At 44.5% G+C, this 26,817-nt stretch overlaps 1 protein-coding gene across 1 annotated transcript in view; it reads left to right on the forward strand.

The window, feature by feature from the left end:
• Nucleotides 1–1,523: 1,523 nt before the first annotated feature.
• The window catches only part of SRPX (sushi repeat containing protein X-linked), a gene marked incomplete at its 5' end in the record, with an annotated part of 47,828 nt that continues 22,534 nt past the window's right edge, over nt 1,524–26,817 (forward strand). Inside the window, one exon of the mRNA XM_082484606.1 lies at nt 1,524–1,593. Within this exon, the coding sequence (XP_082340732.1) occupies nt 1,524–1,593 (70 nt within the window). The remainder of the gene's footprint in view (nt 1,594–26,817) is intronic.

Consider the following 26,817-nt stretch of genomic DNA (forward strand, 5'->3'; position numbering starts at 1 on the left):
CCTTCTCCTCCTCCTTCTCCTCCTCCTTCTCCTCCTCCTTCTCCTCCTCCTTCTCCTCCTCCTTCTCCTTCTCCTTCTCCTTTAGACTAGGTCTTCCCCTTTAGATGACTATAGCCCTGCTGAAAATTGGTATCCCTTAAAGAAATATTCCTTTACTTACTAGATGGTATTTCCTTATTTGCCTGTGCTTTGCTGCAAATAGCGCAGCACGAGTGTGGGACCCTAGGAACTCCCCCGCAATCTCTCCCCCTTCCTGCCCCAGCATGCAAACTCTTTACAGGCACCACACCAGCTGGGGGTGGTGCTTTCCTGCGCTTTCACTAGTTTATAGTGCACATTAGATGCTACCTCTAATGCTGGAAAGTGGAAAAAAAAAAATTAATATCAAAGCTAAGCTGTAGTCAAGCTGCAGGGTTGACAGATCTCAAATCAAAAGCATTGCAACATTTGATGCTCTGCCTGAAGCCCTCGCTTCCGTAGGGTAGGAGCGATTGGGGAATTTGCTTTCATCTGGAAAGAAGAAAAAAAAAAGCCTCTAGTCTTTGTGGTTATGGAAGAAAGCCTGAAAATGTGACCCCGCAACACCCTCGCAGCTCAAAAAGCTAATGGGAAATGTGAAGACCTCAAACTTTTTTTCCTCAATCTCATGACTTTTGAGGATCTGACTCATGATTTTTGACCATTTAAGCCTGGCCGTCTGCAAACTGCTGAGCAACCGGAGCAGTTCATCTTGGAAAGCGCCGTCCGTTCCCCTGCCCGCAAAACTCTCCAGGCCTGCGCTTGGCAGCCGCTGCCAGCCTGGACGGGGCCTGGGGAGCTGGCAGCGGCCTCCGTGCCTCCCGAGGTCCCCACGTCGCCAGAGAAGGGACTGGAGGGAGCGAGGCTCTGCCTCCCCATCCCGCCCTCGCTTAAGGGGAGCCCCGACGGCAGCGAAGGCGACGGGGTACAGCCGGGGCTGCCCTCCCCTCCCCCCCCCCCACAGCCTTGGACGGGGACGGACGCTGTCCCGGCCAGCTCGGTGCCCCGGTTGAGGTCGGGGCGGCTCAGCGGGTCAGGGGCGAGCACACACACACCCCGGGGCGCCACTCGCCGGTCCAGGGCACTGCCGGGGCGATTCCCGGAGGCCACGGCACGTCTGGGGCGGGAGGGAGGGGGGGAACGGGACGATGACCGCGGGAGGAGCCCCTCAGGCGGGGACAGGACGGGACGGGGACGGGACAACAGCGGGGCACACCGGCGACAGAGCCCCGAGGGATGAGAAAGGGGGGGAGGGGGAGACGGGATAGCACGTTCCTCCCAAACACCCGAGCTCCCTTCGCGCCCGCCGCCCGTCGGGGCGGGAGGGGAGGCGAAGCGGGGCGGGGCGGGCGGTCTTCCCCGGTGGCGGGAGGAGGAGGAGGAGGAGTCTCCGGCGGCGCCCGGGAGCCCGCTCGGAGAATGTCTCCGTCCCACTCCTCCTCCTCCCCCGCCTGCCCCTTTGCCGCGCAGCCCTCAGCCGGGAAGGGCCGCCGCCGCTGCTCAGCATGGGGAGCCGCTGGCTGCGCCTCGCCGCGCTGCTCGCCCTGGGCGCCTGCCCCGGCCTGACCTACGAGGGTAGGGAAAGGGAAGAAGGAAGGGGGCGGTGGGGTCTGGAGAGCCCCCCGCGGCGGGACAGCCGCCGGGGACGCGGGGGAAAAGGGAGAGCGCGGCGGCGGAGCCGCCTCCTCCCGCCGGGCAGGGGAGCGCTGCCCGCCCGCGGCCCACCGCGGGGGGGGTGGTGGTGGCGGTGGCGGTGGCGGTGCGGTGGCGGCGAGGTGGCCCCGGCAGCCCGGAGGGGCGACCGGGCGGGGGTGGGGGTCTCGTTTGGTGCTCGCTCCCAGCCCGGAGCGCTTTGTCTCGTCCTCTGTGTTGTCCTCCCCTTGGCTCGTCCCGGGCCGGCCGCCGGCTGAAAGGAAGGCTCATCCTGGGCTGGGAGTGCCGGGTTATTCGGCGCGATTAAAGTATTTTGTTGTTTTGTTTTTGTTGCGCTTTTTTTTTTTTTTTTTAAATCAGTTTTGGGTTTAAAGAGGCGGAGTGCAGGTCGGTGGTAGCCCATGGCATGGGGGCATCCCGTTGGCATCACTGTGCCATTATCCTGGCCCAAACCTGCCGAGGACTGAAAGGAGAAGGCGCCCACTCTGGAAGTCGCTCAAGTAGAATAGAGATTTAATTGATGCCCTTAATTGTAAAGGGAGGGGTGGGGGTGGGAGAAGGGGCGAGTATGTGTCTGACCTACCAGCCCCGGCTCCGGGACCTTGGCACTTAAAAGTCTTTCACCCGTTTTTGTTGCCCGCGTGTGACTGCACGGGCAGAGAGCGAATCTCAGTTTGCAGTGTGAAAAATGACAGGGTGGACCTGGCTGGATTCTTACCGCTTCTCGTAATTTTAAAAGCGTGTGCTCATGCTGCTTCACTTCTAATTATTTGCATTTCCTTTTGCAAAATTTGAAGTAAGCTCAAATTTAGGCCCATTTCTGTGGCAAAAGGCAGTTGGTGCGTAGGTCTGCCTGTCCTTTCAAAGCAGTGGCATCTTGTCAGGTTAAACATTGCCGACTTGGCGGGCACTGCGACTAAAGCCAGTGTAAACTGGTGTGCAGCGGTGGTTTAACAGGTGTGGCCAATGAAGACTTGTGGCCAGAAGACAGCCCTCAAAGTAAGTGGGTATGGCTTCAAATGGAGGTGCGTTGCTGTGGGTTGACAGGGAGGAGAGGCAAGGAGCAGGTGAGGAAGGTGCCTAATACAGCTCACAGCTGTGCACGTGGAGAACCTCCGTTTGGTGGTGGTACCTGGTTTTAGTATGTAGGAGCCATCCCTGTTTAAGCTGTGATTGCGCCCACAGAGGGGCATAAAATGGCATAATGGTGGTATTTGTTGTGAGTTGAAGTTACCGTTTCTTATTTTTGTTGGCGTCCTTTAAGTGGCGTCTTTCCAACACCAAAGATGCTGGAACACGCATTTATGTTCCGTCTTTACAAAACACTAAGGTATTGGACACATCAGTTGCTAAATCAACAAAGACAACAGAAGTTTCTGTCCTGGCATTTCTCTGAGGACTATTGAACTGCCAAATTCTCTTTATTTTCTTAGGAAGATGACTGAATGCTTTACTTTGCGGTTCATGTGAATGTTAGTCTTCAATTAGTTTGCAGAGGATGCTAATATCCTGTCCTTCTCTTTCTTCCCAAAAGGCCAAATATAACTTCTCCAATCTTAAAAATCCAATTTTCGCATGCAATCTTCAAGTTGGCTGCACAATAGCCTGCTTGTTTCAACTTTCACTCATTTGAAAGTCCAATTTTCCTCTTATGCTTAGTGTCAAAGGCTCCAAAGAACTTAACTCATCAGCAGCTGTATTTGTAAACCCTAATACAAAGTTAAGTTCTCAAGTTCCATTTCTTTTGTTTGGTTGGTTTTTTAAATAGAGGCAATGTAATGTTCTTTCAAATCTTTATTCTGAATGTGAAATCTAGTGAAACTGTAAATAGATATTCTCTTTAATGGTACTGTGTTGGTATGTAATTGCGCACATTAGGTACAGAATGCCATTTAGTAAATTAAAATGGACTTTTTCAAAACAATCTCCATAGGATTGTGTGCGCATGTGGCTCTCTTGAATACAGATTATACGTTGAAGTACTTCAATGAACTGTTACCAGGAAGTTGACACTTGACTATTTTGTAGACAAAGCCAAACAATTTTGGATTCATACAAAATGCTTATTTTCAGTAGTAGATTGTTACTGAAACATCAGAAATAGTCTAATCAGCTCTTGAATTCATAATTTGGTAACACGGAAATTTTTACTGTAGAACATTTGAGCTCTGTAACCCAAAGACTATGGTGAACACCACACTAAATAGAAATAATAAACATGCTGTAAACAGAGATCTGCGATCAATATTTGATGATAGGCAGTAAAAATCAAGACAGTGTTCTGCCTGTGAAAATGTCATTGAATTAATAATCTCCTTGGCATTAAGGAGGCGATTGAAAAAATACCTAAATACTTAAAATTCTTAAAATACTTGAAAGCATTTGAAGCAGCTGCTGTATTACCTGTAACTGTAGTTTCCAATCTTGAAACGATGCCCGTGGTCTTTATAAGTTGTTCCAGTGAAAGCCTGTGATGCACGGACAAAATCTCTCCAATGGCACCACTCGGAGAAAAGTCTGTTTGCTTTTCAAGAGCATTTGAGAGATGCACCTTTTGGAAGTTGAATCAACCTTAAAACTTTTCTATAAGGACTAAGAGAGAGAGAGAGGACCTTTTGAGCTCTTCAGTGACTCTTTCTCATCTGGTTCTCCTCTTCACCAGAGATCCTCTCATCTCTTCTTTTCTGGGGTTTTTTGAGCAGGGAAAAGCCAGTGCAGATCCTTGCCCTGTTGAGCTCGGGCAGAGCACTGCTGACCGTCCGGTGGTGCCAGGTGAGGGTGCAGCTGTATGTGGGTACATATATACATATGGAAGTCACTTGTTTGGTGTTTTGGGTACATGGAGATGAAATCAAGTGGCACTGCATGGTGTAAGGCTATTGTACTTGTGTTTTTACACTTTTAGTAGACAGAGGAAAAGCTAATCAGTGATAAAATTAAAAGGAAGAGGTTATACTGCATTAAAAAAGAAACTGCATGTTGGAACAGGATATTGGTGTGAAGGGACCGTGAACCTCAGGAGAGATGCTATTAGAATCACTTAAAGAGCATGTAATATCACAGAACTATTTGCAAAAGCTGTGCGAGATTTAATTCAATGAAAGATGATATATATGTGTGGTATGCTTGTAACATATGTATATATTTGGATTAAATATGAGTAGGTGGAAGTCTGGTTGTGGAGAGGGTAGCTCTTCTCAAAAGTTGCTTTGTAGAGCGAGGGATGCATTTGTGGGTGAAACTCCCGAGTGCTGCAGCCCTTCAGAGAGAGGCAGTCCGTGCCCAATTGAGTTTATATGGTAAGTGGACAAAGGACAGGAGGACAAAACTGGAGGAAGTAAATGTTTCAGATTGCTTGGAGTCATACGGCAGACTTCAAAGAAATACGAAATTGCAATTAATACCTTGAGTCCCCTCGTAGCTCTTATCTGTCCATCAGACCAAGCTGTGAAACGGTCAAGAAACAGTCTCCAGGCCCCAAAGCAGCCGGTGTTCTGCGCTGCCAAGGGTGGGGCCTGTTGTGTCAGCTGAGCTTTTGGTTGTTGGTTTGGTGTTTTGTTTTGTTTTGTTTTTAAATACGGCTTGCTGTCTGCCTGTTAATCTTAGGTGATGATTTGTCCAGAAGTACATGCAGGATCCACGTGTCGTCTTGGTTCTGTGCTGAGGGTGCCAGTCGCGAGCTCGTGGTGGAGGCCGACTGAGGTGTTGGGCATGCTGGCTCGGCACTGAGCAGAAAGGTGGTGGCTGCCCTCCGGTCGCTTGTGGTCCTGCTGCAAGACAAAAACCAGCACGTGAATACAAGCAGATAAGGGTGTCCGAAGGCACAGCTTTATGCCAAGCGTTGCGCTTTGGACGTGTTGGCTCCTTCTAAATCAGCTCCAATTAGCTGGATAGTTGTATATGAACAAACAAGACTTCCAGAGAAGCCTAGTAGAAATGACATTCTCAGGTGACCTCAAATGCAGCAGATACGTCATGTTTATATCAATCAATAATGTTAACTCAACCCTTGACGCTGCTTTCATATTTTCTCATGAGAAGGGAGCCATCTTCATGAGCAGTCGTAATTCCCTACTGAAAACTCCTGACGGCTTTAAGTCATATCAAAGCACTACATTTCTTTCCGAGTGGTCCTTAAATAATCAGGTCATCGTGTCCCCCGTGCTAGGCCTGCTCAGGCTGCTCGCTCTGCAGCAACACCTGGGGGCTCCGGTGCAGCTGAAATCTCCGGGCTGAGATCACACAAACAAAGAGGGAAAGTACGAAAATTTCCCGAGAGATGCTTTTGATGAGTCGTTCAGCTGTCCTTTTTCTTGCAGTGAAATAAACCTTGCCAAAGAGCACAGGCGCGCTAACTGCATGTAACGGCTTGGGTAGTTAAGTCTGGGCAAGCATTGGAGATGGTATCGGAGGTGCAGTAGGACAATCAGTTGTTCCTCGTGCCTGCAGGCTGCCGTATCCCGTTTTACTGTTGGTCCACTGCAGTGGTAAATGCTAGGAGACATGATAGGGGCTTCCTGAACATCGAGAGTGTATAAATGCAGTGTTTACAAAAACTTCCAATTGAGACTGCCATCAGTACAGGTGGGGCTCTTGTCTCTGAAAAGTGGGAATGAGCGTATAACTTGGAATATCAAAACCATCAGTTCTTAAAACAATTTGGTAATGCTGAGGTGCGTTTTACTGTAGTCTCCTCATCTCTCAGACAGCTGAGACCTGTAGTTGGAAATAAACGGGAACATTACTGATTTTTTTTTTTTTTTCATTTTTCTCCCACTGTAGAGATATGAATGGGATGGGGATCAGCAGGGTCAGATTTATGGCTGATGAAGGTACAGGGAACAAGACTTGGCTTGCTGTTGTATCGGCATTCAGTTGAATAAGCCACTGGGTTGAAAATTCAGACCCCTTACATATATGATACATAACCTTAGGCAAGTTGCATAGACTTACTTACTGTTCTTTGCTTTTCCCTATTGGAGATGCCTGTGGAAAAAATCTACTACTTAGATACTGCTGTCTACTGATTTACAGGAAGAACAGAGTTTGGAGATGGGCATGGACTTCAGCCCACACTGTCAGATGTCTTGATGCACAGTTGATAAACCATAATTGACTGAAGATGAGAGAGAGCATGAGAAATGCCATTTGCATGGATGTGCTGTAAAGATGCAAATGATGAATCCTGTATTATTGCGTATTTTAATTCCACGTTGGAATTTCTTGCAATTCAGTTGCCACTGGCAGACCATCTCGGAGGAGTCCCTGAAATAATTGTTGAGTTGCTAACTACGTTCTCTGGGAGCTTATAAGGTGTATAAAAATATACTTGTATTTACTTTAATTTTTAGGTACTAATGCAATGGTCCTAACTCTTGAGACCAGTACTATGCTGCCATATGTGAGATTAGGTAGTGTAAGGGTCCCAGGAGCATCTTCGTTGGGAGAGACTGTTTCCAAGGCGTGGGCCCCCAGTCCACTAGTGGGATGGATGGTTTGGAGTGGAGAGCTATGAGGAGGTAAACACCAACCCTCCCTACCTTCACCCCCATCACACTACTCATTTTTTGTCCAAAAAGCATATCAGTAATCCAATACTTCATGAAATTGTAATGTATACTGTATTGTAATACAGACTGTAGTTTATTGTTGTCAGTCTTTGTGTCTTTCGTGGTACTTCTGTGAAAATTCTGAAAGTACAAATGTTTTTTCCCCAACTGGCGTAACAAGTTACATGTTCCTCTAAATACTTGGCTAATCTTTCTGCTTCTGATATGGCTGTGTTTGTGGATTTTTTTTATTTTTTTTTTTTAATTTGCTGTTTCAAGTTGTGTTATATGTTAAAAGTTGTGGTGTGCTGGGGATCATCGGTTTCACAAGGCATTCACTTAAATTTTTTTAGCACAGTAAATGAACAGCTCAGCACAGAGGACGTGGCTGGCCGGTCAGCACTTCTCTGCCCCTGTTTCTGACTATTGATTGTATTTAAAGGAGCACTGTTAAGTGTGTTCAAACTGAAAATTTATGCTGCAGTACCTTGAAAGCGGCTCCAAATTATAGGTTTTAACGATTCTGATCTTTCCTGTAACTTGAAATAGCCACTTAAGAGCCCTGCCAGTTTGAAACCACTTCAACTTGTCATTTGGCATATCTTTACGTGAAGAGAGAAAGGATTCTTATATTTCTTGAGAGACCCATGGAAATAAACTAAATTCCCCCAAGTTAATACATATGGGAAGATCAGCTTTGCCAATATCTTCCTTTGGTTTGACCAGATTTTGTTGTGCTTGAGGAAATAAATGGTGTCTTTGCTGTGTACATAAAACACAGAAATGTGGAAGGAGTAAGTTAGACGGAGAGTAAAGCTCTGTCAAGTGCAACGTCAGGATGATAAGGAATCCTTCCCCCACCCACCGTCACCTCTAACCAGTGTTTCCTGGCAGCTGCAGGGTTTTTTCCTGAGAGAAATGTCTAAAATTACATCCCCCTCTTCAGTTCTGTGAAGATGGAGGGAGAATGCGTTTAGCATGGGAGCAGGTTAAGAGCCTGCTACCGACATGCCCAAGTGAGTCTCTCAAAATACCTAGGTGCTGGAGCGCTGTTAAAATGAGTCTTTTCTGCTGAAAGGCTTATTTGAGGAGAAAGTGTTGTTTGTGGGTTTTTGCTTGTTTCCTAGACAGAAATTACTGGACTGGCTGTGCTGCAGTTCCCCGGTTTGGCTGGCTGGCCTTCATCACTAACCCCTGATTTTTTATTTTTAGTGCTATTTTTGTGCTCTCTTCTCTAGCACTTAGCAGATGCTACCTTGCAAAAGCAGTTACTTTGCGTTCCTCCATAACCATCTCAACAGCATCTCTTTTTTTTTTTTTTTTTTTTTTTTTTTTTTTTTTTTTTTTTTTTTGGTTACTTTTGGGAGTTGTGCTTTCCCTCTAGGAAACTTTGGACAACTGTGGCTTGGTTTTTTGCCCATCAGGGTGGACTCCTTGTTCTCTCCCCATCTCTCCTGGGCTTCCTCCTGCCCATCCGTGCTGCCTGACTCCTGGCACACCAGACCGTGGGCAGGATCCCTCGCCTCGACCCCTGTTTGTTCAGGTGCTAACGCAGTAGGGTCCAGGTCTGGGCTCTGGCCAGGGCTACCAGGCATGTCTGCAGCACAGGAGAGATTTCCAAAACGGCTTTCTCCCAAACCTATTCTTGTTCCTGTTTTGCATTGCTGGAAACGTCCCTTCTTCTCTCACCCCAGCAGCAGTTTTCAACTGTTTTCTACTGTCCTGCTTGCTTTTTTTTTAACTTAGCTCTTGGCTTTGAGGCGGGCTGCCCAGCTTTCTCGCCTTCTCCTGCGTGAGCATCCCTGTCTCCCTCTCCCTGGGTGCAAGCAACGTGGTGGCTTCACGTGTCATCTCGCAGTGAGTTGCCGCAAGCCTCCAGGGAGAGAGAAGCCCTCTGGTGAGGCCGAATCGGGACGTGGCTCACCTAAATTTATCTAGGATGTCTTCCTCTACCCTCCCGTGCTTTTTGGTGTGAAATAAGCGCCGGGGCTGGGACCCACTTTATTGGTTTGGCTGGTGCTGTCTCTTTCAGCTGGCCTTCTGGGGGTCTCTACTGCCCTGGTTTCAGCTGTCAGATGTCAGCTCAATAGTTGGGAGAGCTGCTGTCCCTTCCCAGCAGCATGCAGGGCAAATTACAGGCTGGGAGAGGGAAACATCCCCAGCTGTGCCGGAGCGCCAAGCCTTTGCCAGCCTGTGTAACTCAGGCTGGGGGCAGGAGGGCGTTTTTGGCAAAGGTTTTTGCCGTTGGAGCAGATACAGTTTGTATAACTTCACGCTTTTTGCTTACTCAGTGAAAACGCGTCTTCATCTGAGGACAGGTGACGTCAGCAGGGTTTAGGATGGCTGCTCTGAGAGACCAAGTTTAGCCTGATTCATAGACCTCAAAAAGAGAGGAGAATGCTGGAAATGATGCGTGTTCTGGGTTCTTGTGAGACACTAGCAGGTCATTATGACCTATTTTCACGGAGCAGGGGGGAAAGCCCACAACCAAAACATGCAGAATGCATATCATAAAGATACTTGATTGCATTTATTTGTTTGAAAACATCTTTGATTTGTATAGTCTTTGAATTGTGATGTGCAGCTGTGTCCTTCAGGAAAGCACAGAAGAAACTTCTACCGCTTTGCAGGAAAAAAATATAACAATACATTTTATGTTACTGCTATCTACTCCACAAATGCAATTTGGATGATTTAGAAGTTTGTGTTATAGGGAAAGTTTGTTTTGAAGACTCTGAAATTACTGTGGTGTTGTTACAGGATGAGACCCTCTTTTTTCCAGCCGTGTAAAATTTAATGTTTGTCACAACTCTGAATAGAGAGGCTTTTGTACGATTTGAGCAGTATGATTGAAGACATCTGATTTTATTCTTCCCTACTTCTCGCCCTCTTCTTGTTCTTTTCAGGAAATGCCATTGCTGTTTACGGTAGTGGATTTAGACATGTCATACATGTATCCACTAAGAATAGCATTGCCGTTTGAAAGTAGTCATGTATTCAGGCTTCTCCAGCAGTGCCGTGTCATGCTGCGTGGTTTACCCAAAGCCTACACTTAACCAGTGTGGGCTGGCAACATGAGTTGCTTAGCAAAGTCTGTCTCCTTTTTGTCTGTAACGTGAGAGTTTTAACGTCCTAGGGTCTGTGGTCCATCCTGGTGTCCCTCGGAAGTCTTCATCAGGCCTCCTTACAGTGACTGGCCAGATAGGGGGAGATGCTGCTTCCAGCTCCTGCCTCCGAGTTAAGAGCTTATGCCAGTAGCAGTTTTCTTTAAGAGTTTTCAACTGTTGGGCAATGCGCTTCAAAATAATGACTTGATTTGATTCTGCCCATCTTGAGCCTATCCGTTGTAGCGCTCTAGTTATACTGTGTCACTTGTAAGTAAAACAGGCCAAAATTAACATGCCTCTATCCAGCTATTCTTGAAGATTAAAAACATGTCGGCTTGCAGACATTCACAGTTCTAAGCTGCCTGGAGGCAGATACCAGAAACAGTACGCCTGGCGCTGAGTTATGGTGGCAGTGAAATGTTTAAATAAAAAAAAATAACAAAACCACAAACCACAACCCAACAAATAATAAAAAGGTCTTTCCCGTACTTTGCTTTCCTGGGAAAGCAATGGATGCGAGTGCCCCGTGCTCAAAGAGGGCACTTTTTGTGTTACTGTAGTAAGGAAAAAGGGATGACTTGCGGAAGGTGTTCTTTGTGAACGCATCTGACGGGTAGTTTGCTTCAGCTTTGTACCACTGATTTCTTTTTGCGACATTAAGACAGCTGGTTAGCCTGTGTCTGCGTCCCCCGTGTAATACGGTTTGTCTGGAGAGCTTTGGCTGAAAACATTCCTGTAAGGAGTGAATAGCGTTACTGCTGTTGCATGTGCAGTGCGTCATATTAAGTAAAACCATGTGGGTGTGTTTAGTTACGGAGCTGCTACAGGTTGCTCCTGCGCCTCTTTAAAGGTGAAAAGGGGTGACCTGTGCCTGGTTATCGTTCTGGGCTGCCTCAGTTACCACTTCTGGCTGTGTTTCCCTTTTGGTAGGTATCAGGAACCATATTTTAAGTTTCTCGTTGCTACTTGACGTTTCTCGCATTGAGATAGGAAATAACTGTCTGGGAGAAAAGGGAGATAACCGGAACTGTAAACTTGCTTTGACTTTGAGTTTTAGGAACTTTCCAGTCAAATGCATCAAATCCTGAGTAGTTCTGTAATACAGGAAGGCAACTTTTGTATAAATGCCAGCAGTGCTGTTGGTGTATCACCGATACCTTTTTGTCCTTTCCACCGGCGCGCTAGAAGCCTGCAGTGGTTAACTGGCTGACAACTTGTCATCTTTTCGGAAAATATGAAGACCTGAATTGTTTTTTGGCTCTGTTTTAAGAAAAGTGCTTCCGATTGGCGATTCTGTGCCCCTCTCCAACTGAGTGTCAAAACCAAGAATATTAAATTATATCTTTAGATGGCTCCAAGGTATTTCAGACCTCTTGGGTACCAGTAACAGTGCAGGACGTGTGCTGCAGCCCTGGAAGTTCTTTTGCTTTATTCATATCCAAAATCATCTTTTTGCAATATTTTTGTCTGCCACTTTGTAGGGAAACCTTTAATATGTGGCATACTTATAAAATGACTCAGACATTTTAGCTATAACACACATTAAAAACCACCTGTATTGTGTGTGCAATAAAAGACAACTTGTAACTCATCAGAAAAAGAATATGATTGAGTTATAGCTGATTTCCCTGTTGGAAGAGTAAACAGGTTTGCCAAAACAGATTAGTACAAAGGAATTGAAAACAAGTCCTCCATCTGAGTTATAAAATATTTCCCTATTTGTAAGCCACTCACAAGGAGAATGGGGTTTGATTTTATTGGCAGTGGGTGAACGTTGTCTCTAAAGCACAACCCTGGTCTCTCTTTACTCTTCTGCCTTTAACAAAGCTATTTTTTATTGCACAAAAAGAATGAGAAGGTGGGGAACAGAAAAAAATCATATTGTAGTATGTGACACATGGGAATAAATTCATGTATTATTAATGCGTTTCGTGGTGTAGAGCCTGATGGTTCTCAGGGTTCCCGTTCACAGGAAGCTGTGCTCTCCAAAATGTTCTCGGCCTTTCTTGGATGAAGACACCATGGTAAGTGGGACTGACAAATGGCAACAGAAGTGCGCAAAGGGAAGACATAAATAAGACCTTGTGGCTGCATAGATTAGTTATTGCACAATTTAAATAAACTTGAAAAACTGAGAAGCCCTGCACGCCAGTACCGTTCAACAAACCGCAGGCTCTTCTCATCACCCTCCTTCCAAGCCCTTGTGAGAGCTGATGCAGCAACTTATGCTTTCACTTATATTTGCTCAAACAGTTCGTTTAAAACCATCCTATTTAATTCCTAGTCACTTCTAGTTTCCACTGTGGAAGGAGCTGTGAGGAATCCCTGCCATCGCAGTGAGATACTCGGGGGGGGGGGGTGGGGTGGGGTGGGGAGGATGTGAGCAGCAGTGGAGGAAGGCTTGGCAGGCTCCACAGCATACAGCAGCTTACAAGTTCGTGCAGGATTGAATCTCCTTTGGGCTTCTAGTTCTCAGCCACCCGTGATGAGAGTGCTCCAGCCCCGTAACAAGCTCCTGAAAATTTTTGAAGGCCAGAGCATGATTTACTTTGGGGAGCTGGCTGATGGACTGGTCCTGCTAAGAGCTTCTTGCCGAGGCAGTGGGTCGAGAAGGGATGGTTGAAACGACCTGTAATACAGCTGCTTTTTCCCAGAAAACGATTTCTGTTCTCAGAGTGAGCCGGGTGAGGGAGCTGGAACCAGGGAGCTTATTGTCAGGTCTTGTTGGAGGTTGCCCTTGGCCCGATTTCATGCTGGCAAATGTTGACTTGTCTCCGGCTGCTGCTGAACTGGTGCCTTTGCAAATAAGAGATGCCGAAGAGGCCGTCAGCTGCAGGGGGACAGAGCGGTGAGAGGCAAATGACTGGGTGAGCTGGTGTTTAACCCCTTCCATTCTACTCTTCACGCTGCATGTAACGTCCCGTATTCATTGATGTAAGAAGGCCAGCACAGGACTGTATATAAACATCGGGGGAGTAATGCTGATTATCTTTGGCATACGAGACACACCAGGCTGTGGAACTGACTGTACAGTATGTTTCCAATTTTGCATACCGTACTAAAATTTCATAAGAAAGAAGGAAAACTTTGAATCGTGAAAAGAAATAAACAAAACTCAAGCACGTTTGTAGATAGGCAAGTCTGTAGATTCTATTTGGTCTGTTTGCAGTGGAAATGCGTGTCAAATTTTTCACCTTTTTTAATGGCACGGGATCAGATTTGCAAATGGAAGGTGAGAGCGCTAAATCAAGGAACCTGAGCATTTGATTTTATGTTTGTGTCTGGGTGGTCCAAATCATTAAGGCTTCTTCCAAAAGCTATGGAGGTTCCCCAGCTGAAGAGATTATATTTTCTTCTGTGAAACGTTGTGCCTGGTTGAGATATGCAGAAAACTGCGGAGTTTATATTTTTCGGGGAAAAAAAAAAAAAGGGAGGGACTTTCAGAATTCTCATTTCTACATAGAAGAGTTCAGGGTTAGGGCTGTCCTGGTGCCGTGAGGGACAGGGACCTCCACCAGCAGCCCGGAGGGACCTGCTCCCACTGCAGGGACAGGGTGGCTCCGAGGCCAAGCCAGGGGACCCGATGGGCGAGGGGCTAGCAGGGTTGGAGCTGGTGTGAGCATTACGGGGAGTGATGTCTCATGTGTTTGATCTCCTGCTGGATTTTGGGTTAAATAATTTGCAGTGTATTCATTCTTAGTAATGATTTAGGCATAGTTTCATTTTTCCATGAGAATTATTACTAGCTTAGTACTTTTTGTGTGGATTATTAATTTGGGTTTTTTTCCTCCCAGTGTGTTTGACGTGCTCCCTTTTTATATCCGTGTCTCCGGTCTGTGTGACAAACTTGCAGGTTGTCAGTCTGCCTTTAATGGCAAGCCCTGAAGTCTCACAAGTCAGTCTTTCAGACTTTGATGCTTCTGTGAGGAGGAAACAGTGAGAAATACAATGGCATCCCTGTCCTGTCTCTCTATGAGACAAAATAAGTGATCTTTGCTGTATGTCCCCAGTTTCTTCGAATAGCATAATATTTTGACACTCAGAAGAAACTTGGTGTGACAAGAATATAAACAAATCCATAAATCTGTTATTTTAGAATGTCAGGAGTTTGGCTTGTTCTTTCTGGGAGCCTCTAGTTGCCATCTTCAGGATGTTTATGAAACTCGAGCAATTTTTTGATACTAAACTGCCTTTGTGGACAAGTAAAATTCATAGAACTGGTTGTTAAAGGATTATATCCTAATTATGTTAAGCGAACCCTGACCTTGGTAATTTGAAGCTGTCTGCCAGCTTGCTTGCTGGAGCTGGTCATTCCTGCCAGATGTCCTTCATCAGTGCAAGGCATCAGCCTCCCCATAACCAAGGGGACCCGGAGCGTGGCCATCCTTAGGTAACGTAGCTGCACCACATACAGCACCACTTTGTATTGCCCTGCTGCTTGCCAGCACGCTCTGTCCTGATGTCAGGAGGCTGGGGCTGGACCTGCCACTGTGTTTCCGGGAGCTGGAGGACATGGGGCATCATCCTTCTTGCTGAGGACCGTGGTGCTGGCCACAGCCTCCCAGTATCTGCTCTTGGCCTCGCAGGATGGGAGGGATGGGGGGAAGGAAAGGGGTGCTGCTGGATATTTGGTAATGATGTAGTGCAGGTGGGAGGAGAGAGGTGGGCAGGTATGGTCACTGTCTCCATTGCCCTGCACTAGATGGGGATGCCCTTCTGGTTTCTGCTTCTGGTTTCTACTAACCAGGTTACTGAGGGAGAAGGAGAAGTCCTCAGCATTTACTGCAAGGACTAGGAAAAGCATGTTCCCATTCTGGTTTCAAGCTCATACCTTTTGAAAAACCTACAGGTTGGCCACATACACCTTCCTCTTCTCTCCAAAAAGGTTTCTTTTAGGGTCCCACTTTAGGTGCTCCAGTCACCTCTGCTGTTTCTGGTAGTGGCGTTGGATTTTCACTGCCCTTTTCCCTCTCCTGAAGGAGCAGGGTGTAATTCTGGAAACGTGGGCTTGGTGTGTTGGGGCCATTAATTTTGTTTAAGTTATTATATTGGTATTGCCAGGTTTCTCTTCGCCTTAAACCAGTATTTAGGGTTCCAAAGACTGACGAAATTTAATTTTATATTGATTTATTTTTATTTAATTTCTGGTTTGGGGAATTTGAAGTTTCTGTGCATTGTTTTTGACAGTATGGATATACATACATTTTTTTGATATAAAGCTAATGCCTCTCACGAATCACGTAGTTTCAGCAGATATAATTTCAAAGAATCACCAAAAGATCAAAATCTATTGTATCAAAAGCTGTCAATAAAGTATATTTTTTGGTAATGCTCTTGTGATTTTTGTGGTATGCACGTATCATTAGTGAAACTGGGGCATCTAAGCCAATATCCTTACAAATGACCTTGGTAACCACTGTTTTGGAAAGAAACTTGTTTACCCTCTTGTTTTCAATGGAAGTGAGAACTTGGAGAATATCCTTTTGATTGGGAGATGCTGCCGGCATGAATATTAAAGAAAAATGAGGAAGGGTGAGGAGGGAGCATCTCAAGTGTTCCTTTAAAGTCTAATCAGCATTATTTTATGCTGGCTGTAGCAAAGAAGTTTTGAGTCTGCCTTAGGATATGATTAACATTTATTATTTTAAACAAAATGAGCAAGCCAGTTCTCATCAATTGGTTTATTCAACTTCTGTGCTTCTGGCTGTGAACTCCATATTAAATACTGTTTGCTTTGAGGCTGTTTTTAATACTAGTCTTCAGAAATAAATTAAATTCCTGCCTCCTGAGTCTTGACAGCAGTTGTTCACTTTTTCTTTCCCTGATTAGTTTACTATTAAATTTTAAATTCCTCTGCACCTTTTTTTTTGTTAAGTTCCACCTGTTTTTCTGTCATCTTTGCTCAGTTTTTGACCTGCTGACTGCCTTACATGGGACTGAGTCGTTCCTTCAGCTTTTCGTCCCTGGTGTAATGCCTGTTTTTTCTCCTTCATCTTAACCTTGCAAAGCACTAGTAAAGCATGAGTAGTCCTGGGAGTCTCTATTTTTCTTCCAAGAAGGGCCTCCAGTTTTAACACCAACAGCCCTTAATGCTTTTGTCTGTTTGCGGGGTGTTTGCAGATGTCATGGATAAAATAACAAATTTTCTAGAGCAGGGACTTTGGAAGCCAATGTTTATGCTTCTAGTTTCTCTAAAAGCAATCTGCTTACATGGCAGTGAGACATAAAGTATGCTGTGACAGACGACTTCAGGACTGTAATCATATTTATTCATAAGATAACTAGTGAGAAAATGCAAGCTGACAAGTTGAAGCTAACTTGGGGAGAAGTCCTGCTTGAGCCAGCTGAGGATAATGAGTCACAACAAAAGATACATATTTTTTTAAGTGGTGATTTAAGCAGAGAAGGTAAAGAAAAGTTGTGCAGGGGAGAAACCCTGAAGGGAGCTCACTGCCAGCATAGGGTTTATGGTAGTTCTGTGTCACTTCTGACACTGTGTGACTCCGCTTACAGAAGAGCAAGAGGAGATCACGGTCAGTAACTTCACATTTTTCCACTCCCCTTCTGTTTTCTAGGAACTTGTTGGAGAGTTTCCTATGGATTACAGGCAGCTCCTTATGCTAGTTTTCAAGTGTTGGTGTAGTGTCTGATACTTTAAGCTGAGATTTTTTTCCTAGGGAGCCTTTCTTTTAGTCTCCTCATAAAACCTGAAAAATACTTTTAAAATGGCAGAGCTTCAGAAATAACACGTGACTCAAGGATAAAAAGAGGAAAGCAGTGTATCTGGTGCTGTAGTGTTCAAAGTTAGATACAGAGATGTGCCATTTTCCAGTATCAGCATTTAAATAAAATTAAAAAAAGAAAGATTTGTTCCATCTGTCACCAATTCAGAATAGATCAGGATTAGTTTTCAGACTCTTCCTTTGGAAAGTTATCCCAAAGTCCACTGGAATTTGTCATTAAGGAGACTTTCAGCTTGAATTTTCTTTACTTAATTAACCAGATACTAGTAGTTCTACCTCTTTTTAGCTACCAGTAGTAATACCTCTTTTCAGTCCCTTATTGGCCTTCTATAGGTGGCCTAATGTTTTGCTGCCTTTTCAATCTGTTCCTAAAATGTAGGCCTACATTAAAGACCTTATAATAATATAAAGGGAAAAAAACTTACATTGAAGTATGTTCACAGGTATTATTTCTCTGGATCTTATAACAGACTGATCTATAAGTGGTAGCATTTGTTTGCCTCTTCAGAGTCCCAGTTTGCTTTTCCATCTTGCAGCCTTCTAGTGCATCTGGTGGTGCACCTGCGCACAATGTAGCCTGTCCTTTGATCCTTTCCCCATTGAAGAAGCCTCTGAAGCATCTTGTTTATGTAGGGATTTATGTGTAATTCAGGCTTGATTTGTTATAAACTCAGTTTTATAAATTTCACAAGAAAAGTCTAAAAAAAAAAAAAAACACCACCCAACCAAATCACCCCAGTTGCTTCTGCTTAGCGTGGAAGGTAGCAATGGCTTGTGAGAACCCTTTGAGCTACAAGAGGTTGTGCCACAGGTGGGGGGGCTGGTCCTCAGATCTGCTGTCCTGGTGGAGGTGTCCCCTGCCATCAGGGATGGAAACCGCTGCGGCATCCAGGCGTGTTCATCTGAACAGGGTTTCATCCGAGTGCCTGAGGTAGTCTTTCACCCTTTCAGGTAGCCTGGAGTGGTAGCCTAGTCAGTGTGGCTGTTGTGAGGGTGGCTGTCGACTTCACCAGGATGCAGCTTACCTGGTTTCCTGGAGGGCTTCAGCCATCCCAGCTCTTAGGAATCTCTGATGAGACCAGGTGCGCACAGCTGAATGATGCTGTCAACAGACCTGTGATGCTTTCTTTCAGTGAGGTGAAAACTCTTGAGGTCCCTGCCAGCCCATCGTTTCCTCATGACTTCAAATTCAGGCATCAGTTTGATTTTTAGGTTGTGTAAGTAAGATCCTTCAGCAAGCAGCTTTGGAAATAGAGTGCCTCTGGTCGCTGGTCACATATCTCTAGGGGGTCGCACAGTCTCCAGAGCCCTGGCAGAAGAGGAGGGGGTTGATAGCAGGATGCAGGTGGGCAATTCTCAGCTCAGGCTGCTGAACCACTGTGGAGAAAAGGACCAAATATATGTCAGCAGTTAGAAATGCGATGAGAAACTAGCCTAGAAAACAGAGCAGGTGGAGACGCGCTGCAGGGTTATAAAATAGCTGGAATTTCCTTAATTGCCTGGGACTTCGTGCTTGGGTAGATTAGGCTGTTGTAGTCCATTTGAGCGGTGACAAAGCTGTGAATAATTGAGATGAGCTGGTGTCTGCCAGAATGGGACACAGTCTGCGTTTCGCTGTAGACATATATTGCTAGTGGACGATGCTGTATGAGAGCAGCAAAGAAACCAGTAACGCTTATGGATGTCCAGACCACGGGCAACATGCGGACAGCCTTTGCAGAGCTTCTTGTAGTTTGTCAGGCACGGAGTGCAAGTTCTTCTGTATTTTCCATGCACAACCCCGTAGGTGCTGTAAATAATGAACACTTTGCTCTCCTGAGATGCTTAACCTCTGGCATAGACCGTGTATGTGCTCAGAATAGCAAGTATATTATTATGCAGTGTGAAGCTATGATATTTGTGTTTTATGTAGGTGCAGTGCAGTGTGTTTACCCTCCTTAAACTTATTAAAGAACATACATTTTGTTCAGCTGAATTGATTTACATTTTAGTGTTCAGGACACTTTTTTGTCTGTGGTACTGTGACTGTTCCTGATCCTGAAGAGAGATGCTGCCATTATTGTTTTAGCATTATTTATTGGAGTTCCTTAAACAAAAATCAAACTTTGAGTTCCTCATGGCCTGAACAAAGGAAACATTTTTCTCCAGCCTTCTCCCTGTTGGTCTCTTGGCATAACAAGCTGCCATTCCAAATATTCAGGGACTTCTTTTGTTTGCCTGTCTTTTGGGGTTTTTTATTTTGTTTTGCTGGATTTCAGTTTATTTGCAAAATTCTTATTGGATAGAGCCCTTTAAAAAGGAGAGCAGATGCTCTTGGGCCTTCTCTTGCCAGCTTAAAAAATCATGGAAACAAACTTGTTCCTCTTTCTCTGCACCTTGTTATTTAAATGTTTGATTTGGCAATGAGTCTAAACAAAAAAAAAAAAAAAACAACACACAACCCACTCACTGGCCATGCTGAAAATCAGCATTTCATGAGAGCACTGTTCATGTACATAATATTCAGATTTTTCCCTTTGAGCCAAGCTCCCAGCTTGACCTCTGTAGCCCATCTACTTGATCAATCGTTGTGGTACCTTGTGGCATGTACTTTTCAGCAATCAAGGGAATGTGGCCTATGTGGGATATAACAAAAACACAGGAGAGGACTGATATTTCTCTTAAAGATGTACCGATGTCAGCTCCCAAGTATATCTTAATTAGCCTGTTGATTTTTTTTTTTTTTCACAGAAATGGACATTTTATTTCAATAGCAGAGACCTTTCAACCTTATGTTTCACCTTTTCATCTACATTTTCTTTAAATGAATTTTCTGTTGAAAACCAGCTATATAAGTGTCTATATTTTACAACTCTGTATTTTAAGAAAAATTTGATGAAATACTCGCTTCCCATTGAATCACTCAAGATGTCATAAGAGCATCCAGAGCAAACTAGAATTTCCAGAATTAGGATTGTGAAAATGCCTCATTTGCTTTCATGGAATATAAGGACGCAATTTTCATGAAGTATGTTGGTTTTTTTGCTGCTTCAGGTGTATAGCATTTTAAAAAAAACTATTACCCAAGGCTTTTTGTCATTTTCTGTGCGTATACTGCAAGCAGTATTTGAAAATGCTGCTTATCCTAACACTAAACACACAATTTCAGTAAAAGCAAATGCATTTGCAATGGAGAAGGATATCTGGGAGCAACTTATGACTGCGCTGAGGTTCCTGGACTGTACACATGTGTTGGCAAAGGCATATATAGCCTCTCGTTAGAGTCTGCCAGCTTTTCCTTTGCTGCTGTGTTACAGGGCTTCTGCCTGGCTTGAGTCAGAGCCACTTGAACAACTTCCACGTTTATTGCCAGTCTGAAGGGGGAAAAAAAAAAAAATCCCCCCAAACCAAATCAGTGGTGGAAAGTGTTCTGCTGTGGATTTGCTGTGTCGGAGATAGCTGCATGTGTATGTAAAAGGAAGCAGAGTTGAATTGTACTTTACAGTGCTTTTCTGGACTGACTTCTGTGCCCATGCCCTTTCTATCCCACTGCTGATTGTGTGAGAGTAAACTGCATGGGCATGGCTTGGCTACTGCTGGGTACGTGATTTCATTGAAATGAATGAGAGATCTTATTTCAGTAGTCGTGTTTTCTTCGTCACACAGTATTTGGCAGCACGTAAAAGTTGTTTCATTTTGTTAGCTGACTTCTATGTAAAGCCATAGTTTTCTCAACATGTGTAATTAATCTGCTTTGAAACACCTTCATGGCTTGGTGTCAGCTGCAGAGTTTCCTTGTAGTCGCCTTGTGTCACAGATGGCAAGGGAGGAGGGAAGAGACTATCTTTTGGGAAAAAAACCTCTGCCTGCATTTTCCTAATCAGATTTGTGATTTCTGTGTAATTGGGTGGTTTTATTCCACAAAGCATAAGCTACTGCCGGCATGCAAACTTCAGACATCTCTGGCCTCTTTTGAATTTGCTAATTCTGAAGCTGTCTATCCTGCATTTCAATTGTGCTTTGATTACGACAACTTTGAAAGAACTTTGTGCTTTGATGGAATCTCGTATGAGGCATCTCTCTTGAAGCAAGTTAAAACCTGTGCTTTAAAACATGGGGTGTTTGCATCTTAATCAATACCGAGACACAGTGAATTAATCTGTGTATAGCCCTGAGGGGATCTTCTTACTATGGGATTACTTTCTGTGCCTTCAAGACTTTACACCTGCAAGGAATAGCAGCACAAAAGTGGTGTGGGGCTTGCGGGTGTGCATGGAAGCTCAAATCTGTGCTATCCACATCTGTATTTCCATAAATACAGGCAGGGAAATTTCTAGGCATCTCTGGAAGTTAAACATCTGGGCTCCTAAACTTCAGAGGATTACTGGAAAAACTGTTAACTTGGTCTGGATGAATGAGCTGAGTTTGGATTCAGGAATATGCTATGATTCTCTTGATATCCTCTACTTCTCGGTTCAACACAACTCTTGGTGAATACAAGATTGTCGGGTTTCTGTGCTTTAACTTGCAATGCTATGCATTGCAAAGGCGATTGGGATTATTGATTAAGTTAAGCAGGAGGCTGAAAAGTGGTGTGGCCAGCGGGAACATCCTTTGAGGAAAGAGGAGGGCAAACGTTATCTTTTGACTTACTATGCATTTTGAAGACTGCTTAATATGAGCAGTTGCCATTAGATTTTCTACATTTAAATATGTTCATTAATACAACTGCATTTCTGTATCAACTCACCCGTAGGAAGATTCAAGGCAAATCAGTATCTCTGGCTATTTATTAATTGATTTTGCTGACTCTTCCTCTGTTACTTGTTCTACTTTGATTTCTGTATTAAAATTACTTTCACATTTGTTATGGGATTCTCTTAAGCCTTACAGACCAGATGCAACAGAACACCATAGTGTGCAGGCAGCTTTTAAACAAATACTGAAATCTTACTGAAGCCAATGGCAGTTAGGCGTGAGCTTTGCAGAACTGGGATGTAATGTTCAACCAGTGAAGAGTGGGATGAAACACCCATCTTTCTATTTTTACTACCATCATAGAATGAGTACGAGTATTTTTCCACACAAAGTAAAGCCCTCTAATGTGAAGGTGGTGACCATTTTTGGTGCCTTTTCTGCCGCCTCATGTACATCTTCTAGACTTCTGAGGTCTTAGTATGACCTCAGAAGCTCTGCAGTCTGCTGCACATAAAGCTAAGGATTTTTAATTCATATCTTTGATATGGCTTCTGGTACTGTGGAATGTAAAACTCTGAGGCAAAACATTGGAGGAACTAAATCCAGCTGTTACAGACTTATTGGTGGAAACTCATCATCCTTTTCTTACACATACTTATACCGATCAGCTGTTTGAATATGGAAGGAGTTCCCAAGTGCTTCCTCTGCTGTGGTTAGATAGCCACTAGAATGAGCTTTTCCTTTCCTCCCAATATCAAGAGTGCCCGCAGGCTACAGAAGATGCCATCTAAGCTCGTATAACTCACGTTGTTTCCCTGTGTGCAGCACACAGTGTCATTACAACTGTTTTTGGGGTTGTTTTTTTTTCCACTTTGTTTTCCTTTTGGTTATTCTATGAAATTTTCCGTGCAGCTGAAATTGGAAATTATCACTGTTTTTTTTTAGGGTTGGCTTTTTTGTTCTTCATTTCCCAGCAACGTTCAAAAAATTGGAAAGGCAGTGATCTTTTCTGAAATATGTATTTAAGTAAATTGGTGTTGTATGTAAGACTTCAAGCTTCAGTAGAGCATGAACTGGAACATTGACTTTTGCTGCTGTACAGTAGGTACCTCAATTGTAGGTAATCCTTATAAACACTGAGCCAAAGACCATGAGAAAGAAAAAAAGGCTTAAGAAACTCAGTGGTCTAAATTGATAAAATAGTATCACAGCTTTTATTAATGTATTCTGCAGGACTGTAATTAGAGTAGATATGAAACTCTTCAGTCTGCCTGGTGCTAAATTAGGGAGGCAAGCACTGCTGTTCAAGAAAAAGCCCTTATTGCAGGCTAAGTGCTGTAGCCTCTTGTACTTAAGTGCCTGAACTTGTCCTGTCTCAGGGCAGTTAACTAAAATGTTTCCAATTGGTTTAATGAACTATACTGTTGTTGTAAAGAGCTTATTTTCAGTTGATCCAACTCAAAAAGTGTTAAGAAATTCTGTGTGAGTCATGGGAAAAACAAGTTTGCATAGCTATTCTGCCTCTTACAGCCCACATTCCTTCTTTTTTTCCATTCTAAAGGATTTATAGCACAAAAGCGTGTCAAATGTTGTTCATGTACACACCTGCATATGGCATTATGTTCTTCTGCCCTGATTCTGCCAGCAGACCAGCATGGGTGAACCTTTGCAGTGGGGAGAGGAGTCCTGTGTGCGTGACCTTAAATCTTTCCATGATGCAATCACTCACATAACTGGTGGCATCAAACAGTGGAGCACCAGAGTCCTCATTCCTTTTGCCCGTGTGGGTAATCCCAGCGACCGCGGTGAAGATCTTACACTTATTAACTCTGCTAAGGTTTATATGCGGTTGCAGGCTTTAATTTGTTTCTCACTTACTGCTGCTTTGTTTTTCCTTTATTTCAAAGAAAACTTTAAATCTTCTATTGGTATTGATTTTTTTTTTCTGTGCATTTTTATTATTAAACCTTGCCTTGCTGCTGCTTGTCAGAATTAAATGAACCAGTGAGAAAATGCCTGGTTTCAGGTTGGAGAAGATGCAAAGTTTTTTGTTGTTTGTAGGATCAAGATGGCTAAGCAATTGTTGATAGCTCTTCCAGTTCTGGAGGCCTTTGAGGTGGTAAGGCAGAAAGGAAAGATTGTTTTCCAATTAAAGGTTAATACTATGCAATATCTGAAAAGTTTTATTGTGGAGGTTACCTACCTATTAGAGGGGGTTTGCCTGGTGTGGCCTGAATTGGTGTGCCTGACAAGCGTGGTGAAGTCTGGGATATTCTTGTCTGAAATAGTCTTTCTATCTGCTCAGGGATCTGTGGTGGGCAAAGGAGTAATGTACTTAAAGTCTGGTTTTGAGCAAAACTGAGGGACAGCAGAAGTCCTCTTAAAACTTCTTCTGCAATCTGATAGCATTTGTGTTCCTTCTGCGGCTCAGCAGACACCGGCAAATTGATTGTCACTCTTGTGTAGTAATCAAAGTACTCTCCTGTCAAAGCTTGTGCAGAGTTATTAACAAACAGGCAAAGGGGAGGATGATCAGATCCTAGAAATATAGGAAGCACCTTGCTCAACGCGTGTTTGGCTGTGTATATTTAATTTATATATCTTCTTTCATGCGTAAGTGAATGTGCCATCGTAATCTGTGCCCGTTCATGAATGCAGCTATATGCTCCGCTTCCCTCCCTGTCTTTTTCTACAGACCGAAGCCCCTGGCCAGGAGAGCAAGTGCTGGGCTATAAGTGTGGGAATGGAGCTGTCACAAGAAGCTGAGAATAGCCGCCTTCGCTGGGTGTAGATTGTGGTACTAAAGTAGCGGACTACTTCATCAGAGGCTCGGTGTTGAATGTAAACATCTGTCATCGATTTTGGGTGTGTTTAGGGTTAAACAGGTGGTCCCCTCGAGGCTGGTGAGACCACTTCAGGAGATACTCAGGTGTTTTGCTGAATGAGAATTGGCTCGAAGGCTTGGCAACCACAAAACACAGTCAAAACTGATCCTGAAATGGTCCGATTTAGGCTTTGCACAAATGGGTAACTGTTGTGTGTCTGAGCATCCCATTAGCTTGCCAGTTTGAACACTAAAAGTAAATGTGTTCTCTTAATAATTAATTCTTCTTGAACAAGTTTTCTTTACTTCGTCAGAAGGCTTACCAGCTGACTGTCATAGCTCCTCCTGCCCTGTATGGCACTTGTATCCCTGGATTTCTTAATTCGGCACAGACTGTTGGGTTCTTGGTAACAGACACTGCTACGTGTTTTCTACTAGGTGGCATGTAGTTTCATTAAAACTCTATGCCATAATAAATCTTTCCTAGGCATCCCCTGGTTCTAACAATGTAGTGATTAGTTCGTGAGTAAAGAAATCTTTTTTTCCTGACATAAACAGAATTGTCTAAGTCCATAGATTAATTCATAATAGATTCATCTTAAAATGGAAGTGTTATTTCGTGTATTTTGCTTGTTGTCTGCCAGAACAAAATCCACAGCTGGTTTTTGCAGGAACCTGCCATACCCTGAACTGTGATGTGGGACAGCTGTAGAGAGGCTTGTTGTTCTTGTCATTCTTCCTCAAATATACAGTTTTTGTACTGTGATAATTTTAGCACTTCAGACGCGGAACAATGCTTTGTCCTTATGTGGCTCGGTAGCTAATTTTGAACGTATGTGAAGCAGAAATACTTTGCTTTCTGGCTGAGAAAATGATGATGACATGGCAATTTGCTCAGGCTGGCTCATGGGGTGGCAGATGTGGGGAATGAGGCACCAGGTCAGGCCTCCTGGCTGCCCGGACAGAAGCCATCTGCCAAAGCTGGACAGCTTTGCTGGCGGGCTGCTGTGTAACATGGCTGTACGTGCCTGTATGGCCTCTGTCAGCGTAACACGGGTGGGTGAATATGGGGAGAGGTATGGGGGATCTCATCAACGCTTACAAATATCTAAAGGGTGGGTCTCAAGAGGATGAGGCCAGACTCTTTTCAGTGGTGCCTGGTGACAGGACAAGGGGCAACAGGCAAAAACTGGAGCACAGGAAATTCCGTCTCAGCATGAGGAAAAGCTTCTTTACTTTGAGGGTGACAGAGCACTGGAACAGGCTGCCCAGAGAGGTTGTGGAGTCTTCTTCTCTGGAGATATTCAAAACCCGCCTGCATGTCTTCCTGTCCAGCCTGCTCTAGTTGAACCTGCTGTGGCAGGGGGCTTGGACTAGATGATCTCCGAAGGTCCCTTCCAACCCCTACCATTCTGTGATTCTGTGAGACTACCAGGTCCAGGCACGTGTGAAGAAGGGAATGTGGAGACAGGAGAAAACCCAGCACCTCTGTGTGGGGTGGTGCTACAGTGCCCGGGGCAGTGGCATGGTAGTGTAGATACATCCTCCCAGTGCCAGCCCAGCTCTTCAGGGCCAGCCCTCTGGACTGGGTTGGTTCTTCACAGTGGGGCCAGTGGGCGATGGCCAAACTGTTGTTGGTGCCCCCAGCTTGTGCAGACCCCGTCGAGGCCTGGTTGTCAGCTGGTGGGGTCTCTGTGAGACCAGGCTGCAGAAAAGTGGGAGTGAGACCCTCCTAGGGCAGCGCGAGGACAACCTCTCCCATGGTTCCCCAGGCCCGGCTCGTTGTGGTTATTAACAGTAACGAAACATTGCTTGTTAGGAAAGAAACCCAACTGGCTTCTCATTTTGAGCTAGAAAATGAGCTGGAAATGGGAGATGTCAAACTCCATGAACCGAGCCCTGTTTCAGGGCGAGAGTAGTGAATAATTCTTTAAGGCCAATTTTTGTTAGACGACTTCCAAAAGCATTTAATTATTTCTCATCTAAGGAAAGGTAAATACGTAAGACCTCACATAGCTCTAACACTTACTGATTTTTAAATGCTAACGTCACTGCAAACTAGAATTTGGACAATTAAGAATGATAATGTTGAGATAACAGTTTTAGAACCCTCAACTGAGTAAATAGCTAAAAGTATGCCAATTTCTGACAGAATAATTGATGCTTAGAGAGGTGTTTATTTACATATCAAGGCTTCTGTGAAGCCCTCAGGGATCACAGCTTTCTCTTCATGTTACACAGTCAGA

This window comes from Vanellus vanellus, assembly GCF_965231255.1.
Source record: "Vanellus vanellus genome assembly, chromosome: 1".
Taxonomy (NCBI): Eukaryota; Metazoa; Chordata; class Aves; order Charadriiformes; family Charadriidae; genus Vanellus; species Vanellus vanellus.